This window comes from Grus americana, chromosome 24, assembly GCF_028858705.1.
Source record: "Grus americana isolate bGruAme1 chromosome 24, bGruAme1.mat, whole genome shotgun sequence".
Lineage (NCBI taxonomy): Eukaryota > Metazoa > Chordata > Aves > Gruiformes > Gruidae > Grus > Grus americana.
Genome location: NC_072875.1, coordinates 1,342,372 through 1,361,045, shown reverse-complemented (window position 1 = coordinate 1,361,045; position 18,674 = coordinate 1,342,372). Strand labels below are relative to the sequence as shown.

General features: G+C 46.0%; 2 protein-coding genes across 9 annotated transcripts in view; both read right to left on the bottom strand.

Annotated features, from left to right (window-relative positions):
* SIK2 (salt inducible kinase 2) overlaps positions 1–2,494 on the bottom strand; it is a 71,436-nt gene extending 68,942 nt beyond the window's left edge. For 2 of the 5 annotated variants that reach the window (XM_054803353.1, XM_054803355.1), the window contains exon 1: positions 2,160–2,494. In XM_054803353.1, the coding sequence (XP_054659328.1) occupies positions 2,160–2,309 (150 nt within the window). In that variant the 5' untranslated portion in view covers positions 2,310–2,494. The remainder of the gene's footprint in view (positions 1–2,159) is intronic. The other 3 variants (XM_054803354.1, XM_054803356.1, XM_054803357.1) reach the window with 2 other exon arrangements.
* A 4,627-nt stretch (positions 2,495–7,121) lies between these two features.
* Positions 7,122–17,873, bottom strand: LAYN (layilin). Of its 4 annotated transcripts, XM_054803242.1 has the most exons (9): positions 17,450–17,873; positions 16,085–16,108; positions 14,576–14,873; positions 12,394–12,551; positions 11,988–12,026; positions 11,539–11,622; positions 10,723–10,825; positions 10,156–10,312; positions 9,799–10,001 (listed from the first exon to the last, which is right to left on the bottom strand). In XM_054803242.1, the coding sequence occupies exons 1-9, from the start codon at positions 17,781–17,783 to the stop codon at positions 9,948–9,950; spliced, it is 1,251 nt and encodes a 416-aa protein (XP_054659217.1). In that variant the 5' UTR covers positions 17,784–17,873; the 3' UTR covers positions 9,799–9,947. The 4 variants fall into 4 exon arrangements, 3 of the variants coding, with proteins under 3 accessions (XP_054659215.1, XP_054659216.1, XP_054659217.1); XR_008574095.1 differs by lacking the exons at positions 10,156–10,312; positions 16,085–16,108 and adding an exon at positions 7,122–7,571 and having other exon boundaries at positions 8,690–10,001; XM_054803240.1 differs by lacking the exon at positions 10,156–10,312 and having other exon boundaries at positions 7,122–10,001.
* Positions 17,874–18,674: the final 801 nt, after the last annotated feature.

Here is an 18,674-nt window from a genome sequence, read left to right as displayed (position 1 = left end):
GTAGTATTTGGCTAGAATTAATTTCCCCTGACATCACTAAAAGTGATCTTAATAGGGTTCCTCTTCCTCAAAGACTATATAAATACTTCCAGCAACTAACTCAGCAGTTAAGTTTCAGATAAACATTCTTGCATCTCTCACTGGATAAGGTCAATGTAGCTGTACTGAAAAATGAAAGACCTTGACACAAATCCCCAACACAGGCAAATCTGCTGTAAAAATCATGCAGAAGATAAAAAGGCTTTGGACTGGACACAACGTGCCTCAGAAAAGGAAAGCTGGTTAAAAAAATTCAAGACTATTAGAATGCATTGTAATTCAGCTATTTCCTAGGACACAGATGGAAAAATCATAAAGCTGGGGAGCTGTTAAGCCCTAATTTTTCTGTAACCTTTGTTATTTTGAACAATACTAAACCAATATACTTTCTAAAAGGACAAAGACTAAAGTTTTCATCCCCATCACAAAGTCTGCCAAAGAAACGAGGACTAGAAAATAGTAACTTGTCATTTACTTTTAAGTGAAGCATTTAGAAGTTTGGCATGTAGCATCAAACTTGGGAACAGAACAATAATAATGCAAGGTCTTTGCTTGGCTCTTCAGTAATAGCAAGGAAGGGTTTAAAAAGAATTAACAGTTTATTATGAAGCTTGAGAAGTAAGACAATAAGAGAAATTTATTTTTATACTTGTGATGCAAAGCCCATCTATCACTGCATGACCAGAACAACGTTACCCTTGCAGGTTTGTTTTTCTTAACTGTAAAGTCCAAACTTAAGGCATTTTTCACTCCTGTAAGGAATGATTTTACCACACAAGAACACAGTAACTGAATAACTGCAGGTCTTTTCAGTTTTTTTACCTTGCACTTCGGACAATATTTTATTTACTCTTGCCTGGTACAGAGCAGCACAGCAAGCTCTTTCTCAGTAAACAATGAAAGCGACCATAACAGAGCCTTACAAAAAGCTTACCTCTAGGTGTAGCAACTAAAACTACCTAAGAATGATACGTAAGAGGAAGCTGATCTTTCAAAGCCATTACTCTCATCAGGTACCTGTTTTAAAAAGTGAATACGACTACATTTTATCCAGACACACTTACAATCATTTTTGGTTTAGGTAAAGCACAAGATATTAACAATCTACAGGCTAGTAATCACCGGGTAACATGGGGGGGGGGGGGTGTGCGCTTAAACAAAGAGGCTAAAAATGGTTGAATTTGGTTAACTGGCAGGATGATACATTGAAGAATTCAGGACACGCACACATACAAAAGTTCCTTTGCCAAAACAGATTACTGAGGTAGGACGACCGCTCATCTGCAAGTATCGGCCAGGTCAGGAAACTGTCAAATATTCAGGACATGAAAGCAGGCACAACACAAGGGCTGACCCTTCCCTATTAACAGAAAGTTATAGCTGTGCCATGGCTACGCTCACGAACTAAGCCCACAGCTGCCCGCCCCCTGCGCCATCCCAAGCCGAGCATCCTTACTGTGACAACACACCGCCTGTGGCCTGAGGCACAGGGGCACCCCGCTACAGCCGGACTCGGAGTCATTATCACCGCCCTTGCCAGGAAGATGAAAGCAAGAAAACAAACAACAGCGGCGGCCAGGGCTGCTGCTCCGAAGCCTGCCCACAGCCGAACGCCTCAAGCAAATAAAAATACCCCCCACCCTCCCCCCAGGAGGCGGCTCCGGTGCTGGAAGGGACAAAAGGAGCAAGCAGCCTGCAAGGGCGCTGTTGCACGCCCCCGCCGAGCCACCGAAGCCACCCCCCGATACCCCCCCCAGCTCCTGAGCAGAGCCCCACAGCCCTGAGGCCAGCCGCCCGCCCCCGACTCCACACCCCGGAGCGGAGCCCCGTAACCCCAAGGCCAGCCGCCCCTCCACGCCCCGCTGAGCGGAGCCCCTCCGGCCAGCCCCCCCCCCCAGCCTGCAGCAGCGGCGGCCCCCAGCACCGCGGCCGCCGCCCCCCGCCCTGCGCGCACCCCCGAACCCCGAGGGCTCCCGCGCCTTGCGGGCACCCGAGCCCTGCCGCCCAACGCCCGGCCGGGCGAGGCCCAAGGGCCGCGGGAAAGGCCCGGCGGCGCGGCCGGGCTAGGCCGGGGCAGGGGGCGACCGCGGCCCCCGTCGCCGCGTCTCGCCTCGCCTCACCTCGCTGCGCGTGATGCGGTGCCGCGCCAGCTTGACCACGGCGAAGTTGCCTTTGCCCAGCGTGCCCTCGATGTCGTAGAAGCCGACGCGGACGGGCCCGAGCCCGCGAGGCAGCAGCGGGGGGGGCCGCCGGGGCTCGGCCATTACCATGCTGGGCGCGGGGGGCGGCGGCAGTGGCGGCTCCGGCGCGAGCGGCGGCTCGAGTCTGTCTGCGGCGCCCTGGAGCCGCGCCGCCCCGCCCCCTCCGCCCTCCTCCACCAACCGCGCGTCACAGCGCGCGTCAGCGGGGGGCGGGGCCTCGCCATAGCAACCGCAGCCACCGCGGCGCAGCGGCCGCCCGCCCGGGCTTCCCCTTCCTTCCCCTTCTCCTTCCCCTTCCCCCCCCCTTCCCCTTCCTTCCCCTTCCTTCCCCTTCCTTCCCCTTCCTTCCCCTTCCTTCCCCTTCCTTCCCCTTCCCCTTGGCCCCGGTGGACGCGGGGGTCTTCGCCGCGGCACGGCGGCGAGTCCGCGTGGCGCCCGCTGATGCACCGGGCCCCTCTGCGCCTGCCCTGCGCTGCTGCGTGCCCCCTCCTCGCTCTAGGGCCCTCCTGCGCACCCGTCCTCGGCGCCGCTTTAGGCCCCTCCGTGTCGTTGCGGGGATCCCCTCCCCAGCTGAGTTCCCCCCCCAGCTCCGCCTCTGCACTGCGGCCAGGGGGAAGCTCCCCGTCGTGCTCTCAGCGTGGCTGTTGGAGAGGGGGTGAGGCCGCCGGGAGCTCCTCGTTGGCAGGAGGAGAAACAACGAGTCTGCCCCAGGCGTCTCTGCGGCCCTGAATCAGCGTCTCCATGGCCCCAAGTGAGAGCTTGGGCTGCTGCGTCTGGGTCAGAGACTCCGTGGGTGCTCTATATAGATTCCTGGCAGAAATACCCTCTCCCTGGCAGCGAGCAGCATTTCCAGTGGGCCGAGTTATTCCAGATCGGAAAGATGTCTTCGCTTGGTACATCAGCCTCCCGAAATCCCCGTGAGCAGTACGCAATGCTCACAGCGATACTGTGTGCGGTTCTGGGCCCCACCATTTAAGATGCATCCAGAGGAAGGCAACAAAGCTGAGGAAAGGGCTGGAAGGAATGTCCTGTGCAGAGCAGCTGAGGACTTTGTGTTTGTCTCGTTTGGAGAAAAGGAGGCTGAGGGACGACCTCATGGCTCTCTACAGTGTCCTGAAGGAGAGCGCATAGAGAGGGAGGTGCTGACCTCTTCTCCCTGGGATCCAGTGATGGGAATGGCTCAAAGCTGAGTTAGGGGAGGTTCAGACTTAACGTTAGGAAACGTTTTACAGAGAAGGTGGTCAAGCACTGGAACAGGCTTCCTAGAGAGGTGGTCAATGCCCCACACTTGTCAGTGTTTAAGAGGCATTTGGACAATGCCCTTAATAACGTGCTTTAACTTTTAGCCCTGAAGTGGTCAGGCAGTTGGACTAGACAATTATCGTAGGTCCCTTCCAACTGAACTATTCTATTCTGTTCTGTTCTATTCTATTCTATCCTATCCATTTCCTACACACCTGGAAAGACAGATTTGGAAGCTTTGTTAAGCCTTCTGACATAAAATGGTTAGATGCCCTGCAGAGTTGACAATGTAGGTGTGAAAAAAGTTAGGGCCTTTTATGCTAAATTTCCTTTTCAGTACTAAGTCCACCTAGTCTGCTTTATGATTGCACTAACACATTAGCTTGCTTTCCTTTTAAAAAAGCCATGCTCATTTCAACGCTGCAGCAATCTTTCCTCTCCCAGTTCATGCCTGTCCCTCTCCAATCACTCCCTCTCCCCTGACCCATCTCACACTGGAGGACTGGTACCTTCTCACATTTGGATACAAGGCATCACTCCTGGAGGCTTTGCTCGTTTCCACTGACTAAACAAGGCATGTCCAAAAGCTGATGGTACAAGAGCACATGTGTCTGTTGAATGAGCTGCATGTTCAGTGCCAGTCACAGACCTTTTATGAACACAGTGTGCAGTGGATGCAAACACAGCTCAAACCAGAGTGTGGCCACGAAAAGTGAATGGAAGAATGCAGGAGACAGACTTCTGTCTCTTGCTTTCCCTTTGTATATGTCTTAAATGTAAAGCTACCTCATACTTGTGGAAAGTTGGTTAAATTTATTACGTGTCAAGCAGCAATGACTGCTCTGCAAAGGGAACTGAAGACCTTCATGAAACGTTAATGCTTGTCCTTCACTGCACTTGCAGTTCATGAGATTCCTCTAAGGATTGACAGTTTGAGATGAAGCTGCTGACTTAGACTGCTATGGATAATAACCGTGCTGTTACTGTTCTATTTATCCCCTTAAGAAGTTCTGGCAATGACTAACTGGTGACTCGAGTTAGTCAGACATCCACTCTTTTAAATGATTGATAGGTGCATGAGCAAGCTTACCATAATCCTACTTGAACAGAAGATGGTGTCATCCTGAGCTGTTACTTGTGAAATTTCACTCCTGTTTCACCTTATAGGATGCTTAATTTTTTTTTTTTTTGGAAATCTGAAACACTGACCAAAGAATAATTCTAGCATGATGCAAGCTTGGCGTGTTAAAAGTAACTTTTTCTACGTTGCGCAAAATATTGCCTAGTATTCATTCTCAGTCATTTTATTAGAAATAAAAATTTTAGTAATAAAATACTTATTTGCTTCCTGCCCGTTTTCATCCACGTAAAATCTCACCAGACTGGTGCAAAATTAATTATGCAGTCAGATTTTGTGTTTGCAATAGAAAACTTTTGCAGAAACTTTCTTGTGTTGCACACCACTGCCATTTTTGGCCTGAAAGTTCAGGTTACAAAAACATTTCTTAATAACGCTGCTAGAGGAACTGCAGCCACAAAAGCATTCTTTGTACGCCAGCCTTTAATGGCCATTGATAGCTTTTGCTGTGCTTCAAGGAAAGGGATTCGAGCGCTTCTCCCGAGCAGCGGTCCGAGGAGCTCTTCCAGGCCATTGCCAACAGTCGGCTGCGCGACACAAAGTGTGGAGCACACATGCCCTCTTGCGGCCAATGTCCTTGCACAGCTGCGATGCTCGCCTAAACGGAGGTGTCAAAGAAAAGCAGTTGTAAAATTACCTCGCCTTCCAATAACTTCCAGAGCTGCTGAGCACATGCAGCTGACTTTGCCCGAGTTCGATAAGCCAGCAGCTCAAAAGATCAGGGCACACACTTAGTTACCAAAATATGGCTTTACGTGTTTACACACCTAAGCTCCAACATCTTGGCTTGAGCTTTTTCCTCTCGTTTCCTGTTTTTCAGTGCCTAAAAGATGCTTAGTGCCTGGCACCAAAAAAAAAAAAAAAAAAAAAAAAAAGATACGAGACCAAGGATACAAGAGTAAAAGTGGATAGACACACAATTGCTTCATAAAAGAACACTAGTTACTGCATCAGAAACCCCGGACATTGCAAGTGCCCAGCAATGACTACTCTCCTATGCCAAGATTTTCCTTTTCAGGAGAAACGGTTGCTAACTAAATAACGGATGTCATTTTCACAGCAGAATTTTTTTTTTTTTAAGGGATTACTTCTTTCAGGGCTTCATCTTGCACCACTGTGTGGTGGAGGAACAGTGTGAGATTGGCAGACACTCTGTGATACTGCAGATACGCAGGACGGAGCCATTGTGCACATCAACCTCACATATAACATTCAGGAAGTGGGAGAAGCAGCTGTGGCAACTGACCAAAATATTTCCATGTTTGCAATAGACAGCAATAGCACACAGATCCAGAAAGGTCTTCTTGCATATTTACATTGGCAGAGTGCACTCATGGCCATGTCGTTGCATTCATTTCTGTTGTTTCAGTCCCACATAAAACACCTTCTGCCAAAGCCTTTGGGACACCTTTGTTTCCTGGTGGCTTATGCAAATTGGTTTTGATTCATTTTCCTGTTTCTTTACTTCCATGCGATGGAGAAGAGCAAGCTTTTAGGGAGCCCTGTCAAGAGCTAGATTCATTTCAGACGTTTCATAGACAGATTTGTTTGGCAGCAATATGTTGCTCTCCTGGAGCCAGAAATACTCACCTGCAGAGCAATAGGTGAGTAATATTTGTGTTCCTGCTTGTGATGCTCTATTTGCTTGGTCATTCTCCCTCCATTATCTCGTCTCTGACCAAGGAAGAAAAAAATAAAAACAAACCCCAGATGGATCCAAAACCTGGAGTTTAGCAGATCCCTAGTGTCGAGCCAAAGCAGGTAGAATTCTTTGTGATTTTAACAATGTATTCTGAAGAGTTCTGCCTTCGGTAAGCATTTCACAGTGTCAAGATTGTCTGAACCTGCACCTTTCTTTTAGCTCTGCGTTACGTCTTGTATGCCTTCAGGCAAAACTCATCCAGCAGAAAACTGGCACTTCACTACCACATCACATTTCTGTCCATCACAGTGTACACAAGGTATCCTAAACAAAGGAAATACTCTTAATGAAAATGTTCAACCAAGGAAAGGAGATGAACAGAAATCTTTCCTTGCCACAATACTGCAGGCTATTAAACAGGGGTGTTTGGCTGAGAAACGACATGGCAATCTTCAAGATTGCTTAAGACTCAACTAAGTAAATCTGAACTAAGGATATGAGAAGTATAAACAGGCTTATAAAGCTTAAAAATTTCCCTTGGCTGTCTAAATCATAACACTGAGGACTAACTTCAGTGACCAGTAGTTCTTGCATTCTCGCAGCAAGTACTCCTGTGTTCTGAAGTCCTGTGCTTGACTGCAATCCATGGACAAAAGCTGTGTTGAAAAGTTGATATAATCGCAACAATACAGAATGGCAAAACTCGGGGTGTTGTGGGTTGGTGGTTTTGGTTTTTTTTCATACACAGACAGATAAACAGGCATTTACTATTTTTATTTGGCTCATGAAGAGGTCGAATGTGATCTGACAGAATAAGTAAAAAAGATTACTTGCTACACACAGGGCCAGGTACAAGAACTGCTTGACCAAACTGTATCTTTAATCAAATAAATTTTTATACATAATGACTTAGTATAGACATGCTTCAAAGATGCTGCATAGATCTGCTGGACAAGAAAATTAAAATTTTGTCAATTACAAGGCCTCATTATTGTAGTCTCAAAATCACTTCAGAGTCACTCATTTTTAGATTCCAGGCATCCCTGGAAGCCTGTGAAATGCTGTTATTTCTGTTTGTCACATGGGACCGAGACACTCAGTAGTTAAGATCAGACTGAGACAGAGTACAGAGCTGAATCAAATGGCCCCACATATGTGGTAATGTCCCAAGTGCTTTCTTTTCTTCAGCGCAGATATGCGGCTTCCCCATGTTCAGCATACTTGGTTCCCTATGCGGCACACCCACTGCTTTCTCAGTTCAATGGGAGACAATCAAACAAAACTCCAGTTTTAAGGAACAGCTCCATTGCTGGAATAATTGAAAACAGAGTTAAGTGCAGACAAAGGAAAATATGCTGGTTTACTCAAAGCTGAACATATTTGCCTTGAGAATATATAAACCAATGTATGAAACAGCTGAGATATCAGATCAGACAGGACAGATAAATTTTAATGGCCTAATTCGCAGTGTTTTCTACACATACACAGCTACGAACATGCAAAGATCCCTAGCAAGAAACTGTAGAGCTCTGAATGCAAACCTCTAAGCATATTCATGACTTCAGTATTAACAGCTGGAATCAATTCACATAAGAAACCCAGACTAGCTCTGTACTGAAAAAATTCCAGAGGCCACACTGCTGCTATCAGTATTTCATAGCCACTGACTTTGCCTTTAGAATCTACGACTTGCTGCAGAACTTGTGCTCCAGAATCCGCATGTCCATTTAGCACCAGTGTGTTCAGGTAAGGACAAACACCTTTCAAAAGCAGAAAGTGCACAACTGCTGTGTCGCCCATCTATAGCCTGAAGCAGCTGGGGAGCACAGGAATGGATTGTGCCTGTTCATTTCACTGGGGGGAAATCTTGTCTTTGTAAATGTATTTTCAATTTTGCAGATCTCAGTATTAACATCAAACATTGTACAGAACGTAGTCCTTTACGGACCCAGACCATGTGCTTATTTGATAAATCTGATTCCCTTCCTATTCCTTTCCAAAGGCTTTGGCAATTGCAAGTACCTCCAACTTCCTGTGAACTTTTACAACGGAATTCAGCTAAAGCAAGCACATATCCAGCAGCACATGGGATTTTGCCCTGAGCGTATTCAAGTCAATATGAAGTCTTTATCCAAACTCCTGTAACACTTAGCTGCACTGACAAATGTGACCACGCAGAGACCTTGCCATAGAAGTTAGCTCCAAGCTCCTATGAAGGTTGTTGAGTCCTTGTAACTGTGAGACAAACATCGATCTGATCTGACTCATGAAAAAAATGTGTATCAGAAAGCCCTCGCAAAAACCAAGTTAATCACGATCCCAGGTTGTCAGCACTGCTCCCGAGTCCTCTTTGCTGTGTTTCTTCTCAGCAAACAAATACAGTGATGCTCTCTGTACTAAATGGCACAGGAAATTACGTTCACCTACCTTGCCATAAATTCCATCTCTACGGAGATTAACATCAGGATGTCAGTCTTCATGGAATTCAGTACATGTCACAAGTCCAAGGAGAAAAAAGATCTAGAATAAAACTGCAACTGGATATTCCTTCTACAACAATGGAATTGGTATGCGATTTGTAATTTAGGCCAAATTAGCACATCTCTGGACAGCTAACCAGGCTGCTGTAATTCCTGGGACCAACTGGAATGCTTTGGAGTAGGCCATTCCCTTCCTTCAGCAAAGTCCCTTGTTCCTTGCTTTGCAATTCCTTTTGCCAGAGGATAACTGAGGGAACACAGTTAGCCTCATGACACCAAAGCCCTTACTGGGATTCTTTAAAAACTGACCTAATGGCATAAGTAACACGCAGTTACGTGCTGTGACTCACGTACACCGCCTTGGCAGTAAGAACTAGGAGGGAGGGAAAGAGGCAGAAACCACACTACTCCCCTCGTGAAGTGTCTGTCAGTGTCACGGGCAGAAGGTGAGGAAGGCCAGCACAGCTGGGATACGGGCTGGCAAGGAAACGACAACCAACCTGTGACCATGGCAGCTTTCCTGGGGACACCAGTGAGACTCCGAGTGTGACCAGTGATTGACTTTTGACTTTTTAACACCTTTGAAGATAAGTAGGTCAGTTAAATAAAGAGGGATTTCGGGCTGTCCTTTAGTTTCAAAGGCCTATGTCTGGAGTACAAAAAAGACTCAAGAGTAGTAACGAGACATTCCTGGGGCAAAAGGGGGCTCGACGCAAAGCAAAATACATACATTCTTTTCAGTTTGGACCTTTAAAAACCCATATTCTTTCAAAAAGGAGAAGACAGGGGCAACGCAAAACCAGGAAGAACATCACGTATACTATTATTAAAACAAGTGCATAGGGAGGGCAAGTTAACTTGTATTGCTATTCACTCTGTCATCCACATTCCAGGCCATCCCTTAATATCCATAAATCTCATTCTCCACCCAGGTTGATTCCTTGCTCCTTCCCACACGATCTCCACACAGCTCATAGATATCATTGGTCACAAAGCCACTTTCAGTACTGGCCAATGTCACAAAGCCACTCGTTGATGTATTAATTGCCGCATCATCATAATCCCTGGAGAGGCTGTCAAGCGCTTTATCTTCCTGTGTACGGAAGGAAGAATTCTTAGTCTCAGGCCTGGTTCCTGCCAGATCTGCTTCTGATTGCTTCTTGATCACTTTGTAAATATCCAGATTTGGACTGCTCCTCCTGGGGTTAGACAGCCATGCATCTTCCTCCTTTGGACTTGCATCTATTCGCTCCTGTCTCCTTAGGGATGGAGCAAAGAGGACTAGTCATAATATGCTTTTTTACAGAGGCAAATACAAAACAATATCACACCTCTTACACTAATTTAATGATGACCCTTGAGGAAAGCCGACACTCAGAGTTTGGACTCAGCATGACATTCGTTATTACTTGCCATTCCAGATGTGTGGCAGCAGGCTGCACACCTGGGGTAGTCCCATGGCAGGACCTGCTGAAGTACCACTTGCGCCCTGCTGCCAGCTGAGATGCTAAGGCAGCAAAACTTGACACTGACACTCCCAAAACCACAGCCAGCATCCCCAGCAGAGGTACTGTGCACACAGGGAAAGCAAGGAGAGGAAATTGGTTAACGTTATTTGCCCCAAACTTTTATCCTTTTATTTCTATTACTATGTTTTTCACTTTTGAAGGGGATCTTCTGATAATTCAAATCTTTAATACGAAAACTTAAATGCTAACACTTCAAAATCATCATCTGGTTTTATACTATTCCCTCACTACTATGTGTCTCTGAACATAATAAAATGGCATAATGTGATTTACCTAGTAAAATTTTACTTCACAAGTAGCGCAGCCTGGAGCATCCATGACACTTTTTAAACATTTATTTGGCTTAAAACAATCCTCCCCAGAGCATCTTACAGGATCCTGAAGCTAGCTGTAAAATGATTGCCAGGACAAGATACCACAGGTTCACTTGTAACACAAAAATGTCACTTACCTCTTAGCAAAAAGCCAAAACCAGAAGATGGCTGTAACGACCATCAGGAGAAGCAGCACGGGAATGCTGGGAATAAGGATGTAGGCAAGACTCTGAACAGGTTCTAGGGGTAAAAACGAGATTCCAGTTTTTATTCACTTCCAGTTGCATTTGATATGCATAACAGTTGCAAAAGGCAGCATCATCACACCTCAATGGGCTTCTAGTCTTGTTCATAATCTAGCAGTATCTACTTCTCAAAGGCAGCAAGTCTAACAGAGACCAATCATCTAGTTAAGCAGGTTCAAGTAAAATAAGCTCAAATCTCCAACATGAGGAACCAACAAGCCTCACTATGTCACTGTAAGAAGGCAACAGTAGTGCAAGTTAATGAGAGATGCTCTCTTTTAAAAGCTTAGGAACACCCAGCCAAAAGATTTCAGAGAGCAAAATGTCTTTTATGATCTGTGAATTTGTGGGGGGAAGTCAGCGTGGTAAGAAGAAATTTAAAGTTTTTCATAGTTAATAATAGATTTACAAACAAAACATTAACAATTTAGAAATTCAAAAGTGATAGAATAAATTTTTCGGACTCAAAATACTTTGCACAGCTTTAGATTTAGAACATTTTGGTAGTCAAAGCAATCAGTTTAGGTTTGTACTGGCAAAGATTTGAGGGAAGGTTTCTTTTTTCAGATGCGCTTGTCTAAATTCAGTCTTCCACATTTAGGGTCAAACACTTCAAACTGAAATGTTGACTGTTCCCAGCCACATGTGAGAAATGTGGGCCTGCGCAGTTAGAGCGAGAACAGACCAGCTGTTGAAGGCACAACATACCTTTGGCTTCTACAGCTGTTACATTAGCGTCTTTCGTGTGGCGTTCTTCTGGGAATACTGGGTTCAAGGGCTCTGTTGCAACATCTGGAAAGAAGCAGCTTAATTAATATTGCAGATGTTATCTGAAAGAGTTCAAGAATCGTAAAAAGTGAGGGTGAGAGGAGATTGAAGAGACTGGCAGCTGCAAAGATGCGTAATGTGTGCTGGTACTCTTTTGCTTTGATTTCTGCAGCATGACCAGTGGTCCCAGATACTGCATCGACAACAGGAAGACTGTGTTTCTACGGAATGGATTACCGAATAGCACCAGGAAAGTGCAAACTGCAGGGAAGCTTCCTGCTCAGTAAGCTTTCAGTCTGAGTGTCCATGACAATGAACATAACAGAGTGTTTCTGCTGAAAGTTAGCATATCATGAAAAAAAAGCCTCAAATAAATATCTGTAACTCACCTCTTTGAGAATTCTCTACTGGAGCATTCGTTGGCTTCTCTGAAAGAAAAAAGATATGCACAATTTCCTCATAAGCTTGAGTAGGGAGACCAAGCGTACTGAATATAGTCTAATAACGTGTGCACCCTCCTTTAGTGTTCTCTCTCCCTCACGCCCCATTTGAGATCTCGAATACTTTACAGAAATCCTCTGAGAATTCATATAAGTCACAAGGCAAGTAGCTACAGATATTAGATACTGAGATGGTTTTCCCCAGACTTGCATAAATTTAAAGATATCTGTCTCCCACCCGATCTTTCCAGTGAAGCTCAGAAAGGGTTTCCCTATCTGTCACTGCAATCTCCTCATACCTCCTCTCGGGGACTGGGAGCAGGTTGGTTTTTAAAGCTACAGAAAGACTCATTACCAAGAGAATATTTGCAAATGAAGTTATTTTTCATGTTGCATCTGTCATCGTTCCATTGAAATGTGTAAGGACCTCCGACACCTGGTGGGGCAGATGGCTGGTGGTACATCACAACACAGATTTCACTCCCACAGGATGGCTCATCTACATACCAATTCCTAAGAAAATACAACAAACACGTCAAGTAAGACTTGACGTCGCCTTCCATGGCACTGCAGGAGCTCACATGGGAACACAGCATACAGGGCACCACAGAGGGCAGAACCAAAGAGGATTACAGCTCAGCACCCCCACCCCATCCCACCCTCACTCCCCGCTTCCACTGTTTAAAAGTAGGATCAATAACGATACGATTATTTACAGTGTATATATTGTCTTTTTGGAATTCTTACTTTTCAAAGAAAACTCAGCGAGCAAGGTGTTCAAGAAGTATTAGAGAGTGAAGGGCTGAGTATCTCACTGCCTGAAACTCCTCCATGAGGCTGAGTAAAAGCTCAGGACAACTTTGACTTTCTCTACACGATTTTAGACCTGTGCAAAATCACCTATCGAAATTATTTTTGCTCTCTGGCCTCAGTGCCCAATGCCTGCAGAATTTTCACACCTATTTAATATCAAAATGAAAAAGCTAAAGCAGATCTGTTTTTCTCCATCTAGAAAAACACTAAGATGAAAAAAACCGTGTCTTGCAGATAATATATTTTTTTTAATAATAAACTTCACCAGTAGAAACGTGTGTAGGCCTTCCCAAGTAGTACACAGGAAGCAGGCTTCACTACTTAGCACTCTGTAATACAGTCATTACTGAAGAGGCATGTTATGCATCTCAGAGAAACAGTTTTAAGACTGTCCTGATTTTGAAAAAATGGTCAATACCTACTGATTTTGGAACAACTAATGTTCTGCATGCCAAGCACTTTCTGAAAGCTGATCCACACCATATAAATAATTGCAGATATACCAAGTTATTCAACATGGGAAAAACCCCACACGCTTTAAAGCAGTATTTTTTCAGTCATTACGATGCTGTATTCCTCCCTCCCTCCCTTCATGCCCTAGTGCCCCCACCCCCACCACACCCCTGATTTTTCCTTGGCGTTATCATTTAGCATAAAGGCAGGCTTGTCATGCATATGACATGTTGCCATAAAATATTTATGAACGTTTGGGTTATTTCAAGAATTTTTCAGTTCAATCACTGTAAATGCAGCAAGAAGTTCAGGATAATGAGTGAACATTGTGTAGTTTGATTTTTTAAAATTACTTTAATCACAGGTTCAATAGTAAACATCTACCAGGCAAAACTCTCTCGAACCTGAAGTTCGCTGTAGAGCTGGCACCTCGTTGCTAAGGCTTTCATCAACCTGGCAATGTTTAGAGCAGATTTGCTACTTCTATACCACAGAAAGGCAGACCTTGTAGGCCTGGATCTAAAACTATCTTTTGTCTAGAAAACTGTAACTCATGCTTGAAATCAAAGTATAATTTAGCAGAACTTTTGAGGCTAAGCACATTTTGGTTCTACACTGAACAGACATATGAAAGTAGTGAAAACAACTCCAGAAAACTTGTATTGGTTGCAAATGTTGTTGCCTTTATATTTCAATTACAGCAAATGCTGTGGTTCCACTTGCCTTAAAACATGGAGGCAGAAATCTAAAAAGTGTTGTGAAAATTTTAATTTTTCATGTCTACACTAAATACTGCAGCTCTCCAATTTTACTGTCTCACAGGAAAAACAAATGCTATCTCCTCAGCAAGTAGAAGGAGAAGGGCCCACCACTGAGGACATCAGGGACAAAACTTCAGGGGATCTGAAATGCAGGAACCGTCAAGGCAAAGCACGTATTTTGTACATGCCTAATCGGAGATTTTTAAGACTAGATCACTTGTTCTTCCACCTCCTTTTAGCAATCAAAAATTATCAATCTAGCTCTAGGTGCCTTATATAGACCAAAAAAGAGAGGGCAGCATCTCTACAGGGTAATTTGTCTACCCTTGACGTCTGGATGGGATGAATCGCTCTCTGGAGATACTACCACTCTTCAGTGACTGCAGAAGGAACACAGATGACAGCTGGGACAAGACTGCTTGATTCTTTTGAAAGAACCCTTTCTGACTGCTAACAGCAGGTGACAGTCTCTGACCAGGTTGCTTCCCAGTCTCACTCATGGGTACCTACCGGAACTTGGATGAGCTGCCATCTGACCAGGAGTAGAGGTTCTGACACTCTGTACTATTGTCTACCTCCTCCTTTTTTCTCCTAAGCCCTATCCAAAAATCTCCATCAGAAGCCAAGAGACTCTCAATAAATTTTTCAATCAGTCTTTGCTCTGCTTCTGTTTCAATACTGACTAGATGTCCGCCATCAGCTCTGCAGGCAAGGTGCGCTTCTTCATAGCTGATCCTGCGTGAAGTATCGTGAAAATAAACTATTTTGTAGCACGGTTGCTGTGTTCCACTGCGGCAAACTGCCTGTCCTGCAGAAATGGAAAGAAACCTGTTACAGAAACTGTGCCTGTTAGTACCAAAGGTGAATGCTAATACTTCCATTTGGTTGCATTTTGCACTGTACGATAGTTTATATGGAAAACACAAACCAGGTAAAAAGCCTCTTGTATTACTGGACTGGCAAATGGCATCTCCAAACTTTTCTTACTGCACGTAACAGTTTAGGTTGATCTGCACAGCACTGGTTTTTTATGTCCTGCACTTCTCAGCTCCCTCGAGAATTTTCTGTGATTTGATGACCCTAGGAGCTCCTTACAAAGAAGCAACGCTGTGCCAGAGAGCGAGCTGACGCGTGCAACCTTTTAAAAAGAGAGTTCCTTTACAAGGGTTCAAGGAGGCTTTTAAAATGATGATGATGATGATAATAATGATAATAATAGTAAATTATTATTATTGAACTTAAATGTCTAAAATTAGCCATCACCTTACACAAGCAGAGATAACAATCATTTATCTTCTGGGGTATATGTAATAGTTTCATGGAGTATATACTGCAGCGTGTCAAGATGTGTTCACACAGCCCAATTGTAAGCATTGCTCTGCACCATAATGTTACCACGTAACTATGATTCTAGGACTGCCCAGGAAATAAACAATGCCTGTTTTCAGACTGTCATAAGCGAAGGACTTTCTCATGCATGAAGCAGCATGGCTTATTTCGATTAGAAGGAAAGTAAAGGTCAAAGTGAAAAAATACACAATCCAAAAATATGCTCTTGTACGTTTCTCAGCAGAAGAGTCCCAATATTTAGACTGTGGAAACAAACAGTTTTGTTTTACTCAGTAATTATTTCTTTTCAAACACACCACAGACACGATCTGCTAACCTACATGTTTTTGCAGAAGAAAAGCATTTAGCAACATTTGTAATGTACTCGGAACAAATGGGATGTGAGGACAGGTCATTATAAACCCCTCCATGGCATATATGCCGGCTTTTCTTTATTCTTACATGTTCCTGCACAGCCACTCGAAGAGTGGGAATTTAAACACCTTTCATACTGGCATTTTTGAATAGTTAAGCACTTAGAATCACAGAATCTGCTAACCTTTTACACAGAAATTAAAACTGGCTGTACTGCAAAAGCAGTATTTAAAAATATATCTCTAGGCATAACCTGTGTTTCTCCTGGTAACTTAACACTCATGCAGACTTGGTGAAAAAGGCAAAAAACCTTACCTCTTCTGAGGGATATGTCCACTGCTATTGTGGAAGACATAAGAAAAACACACATGGCACATCGTTATTAAAAAAACTGCCGCAACTGCTTAGAAATAGTGTCACAAACTGCCCTTGGGTTCTTTTCTGATACACAAATACTTTTTTTCCCCATTAACTGGCAGAAAATCTCTGTCTTACCAGCCAAACTTGCCATTGCATTCAGCTAAGGAAAAAAATATTGTAGTTGATTACTGTCTAGACTTCATTGCTAGTTAGGTTTCCAAATATAGTTTAGGTAACAGAGGACAATTGGATATGCAGCTCTAACCAATGCTAAAAGGGTTCCTTGTGTTTTCCCTTTATCTCCTCATTGCCTACGTGGGATCTGCCTCAAAGCCTGCTGACTTCAGTGAGCCTTGGTAACGCGGGACTAGGGGCGAGTCAATTATACCGAGAAGTAAAAAATTCCTGAAAAGAAGTACATCTCCAACCCCACAGCTGGCAGCTAAGCCCTCTCACTCACTCCCACACAAGTCCTACTGCAGACAAGAGCATGGCAGAATTCAAAAGGTATTTATAGATATAACAAAACTATTTGCCTTATGACGGAGTAACATCAACATTTCACAGATGACAGCGTTCAGGCTTTCTGCTGAATATACCAACCTATCAAGTCAGGCAGAAACTTGCCCCAGACTGGCTATCCTGTGCCCTAAAACAAGACTAGACTACCTGGCTTGGGTAGGACATCCAAAACCACTGCCGGTCCAACCTTGAGCTGCCGTATACCTGTTCCTACGAAAGGCATCTAAATAGGCAACATTCCTTTGCAGAGAACCAGGAGAGCTGAATGATAATCAAAAGAGACTTTGTAGAGGAAGAGTAAGACAACCTAGTGTTGGCCGAAAACTCAGCCAGGCTGGGAACTACCACTGAGGGTCGGATGGCAAGAGCAGTGCTAGCCAGAGCAGCATTTAAACCGCTAGAGCCGAGGCAGAAACGCAGCAGAGAGAGGAGGAGGGTTTCTCGTTGGAAGAGGAAAGTGAAACTGGACTTTCGGCATGCCCCCTTCACACCCCGAGCGCAGGGGTGCTCCCGCCCAAGGCGGAGGACGCGAAGGTCTCCCCAGGGCAGGGCCAGCCCCCGCCGGGGAGTTAGGAGGGAAAAATTACCGCAGGCGGTAGCGCACACGCGTCCTTGCCTGCGTCGCGACGGCTGCCCCAGGCAGCCAAACCCCGCAGCGGCCGGCGGAGCTGGCACGCTCGCTTCGGGCCAGGGGACGAGCCCCGGCCGGGCTGCCAGCCCCGCCTCCGGCACCCCCAGCGCCGACCCCGCTCCGCAGAGCCGGGAGAGCGGAGGGGCCGCCGCCCCGTACCGCCTTACCGCTGAGCAGCCGTGCCCCCGCGGCCCACCCCAGCGCGGCGGCGCACAGGGCCGCGGCCGCCAGCATCGTCTCCGGCTCCGTCGGCGTGCGCTGGGCGCCCGGCTCGCCGCACCGCCCGGCCCCATGCGAGTGGCCCGCGTCCCTGCTGCCGGGCGAGAAGGGAGGGAGCGGGGAGGAGCCGTCGCCTCCTCCCTCCCCGGGCTCCGGGCCAGCGGGCCGGGCCCGGCCCGGCTCAGCCCCTACGCGGATAGGAGGCGGCAGCGGCGAAGACCCCAGCCACAGCCCGGGGACGGGGCCCGCCTCCCCCGCTGCGAACATCTCCTCCGGAGGCATCTGCCTCTCCCGCTCCGGGGCGCACGCTAAGCCCGCGGTTCTTCCTGCTGCCCCCGTTCTCCGCTGCTCCCGGTGCCACCCTTCGGCGTGTTTCCCCCCGCTGCAGCTCTATGACTGCCCTGTCGCACACATAAACGACGCCTCCGTCCACCGCAACGTATGAGGGATAGAAGCCACAGCTGCAGTCCCTGAGGCCAAGGGCTGACCCTCCCCATACTGACGTGCAGCTGCCCTTGAGAAGCTGCCTCAAGACTGAAAACAGAACACGGGAACTTTGGTTCAAACATTAATAAATGCTGAGCCTGGTGGCTGGGAAGCTGGCCTGCACCTGTTTCCGGGAACACCAGCTCTCCAGCTAAGGGGTTAATGGCTCGGCCTCTAAGAGCTTTTTGCGGTTGCAGGAAGGGGCAGAGCACCAACATGAACGAATACAGGAGCCTGAAGAGCTACGGTTTCTGCTCAGACAGATACTAGCTGGGGAGGATACTTTAAAATAGGAGATTAATGATTTTATGAAAGATTGAAAACCTAGACCAACTCTTTGGAGTCCAGTTGAAGAAACTATTTCTGAAATCAGTATCTTAAATAGAGTAAGATCCTTTAAAATATCGTTAAGACATTCCACTCCAGGTCACCAGAAGTGAGGAATCGGAGAGTTAGGTGATGGAGCTGAACTAAAGCTATGGCTTTGCAGCTTGTGTCATGTCTGCGAAACGCATACATCAGTGGTATTCTAGAACTGAACTTTTACTTTTCCTAACTCCTTGGTGATCAAGGTTTGGATTTAGTAAATAACTAGGCACTTGAGCAACTTTACAGACATGGACAATTTAACTGGTTCCATGAACTTGGAGGAGGACTAATATTTTGGTGAGACAGTTTGGCATTTAG

Coding starts and splice junctions, on each gene's coding strand:
- LAYN (XM_054803240.1), bottom strand. CDS start 17,783: ATGCCTCCGGAGGAGATGTTCGCAGCGGGGGAGGCGGGCCCCGTCCCC. Junction 12,552..14,575: donor GGCAGCTCATCCAAGTTCCG/GTAGGTACCCAT, acceptor GTATTTTCTTAG/GAATTGGTATGTAGATGAGC. Junction 12,027..12,393: donor CATTTGCAAATATTCTCTTG/GTAATGAGTCTT, acceptor TTTTTCTTTCAG/AGAAGCCAACGAATGCTCCA.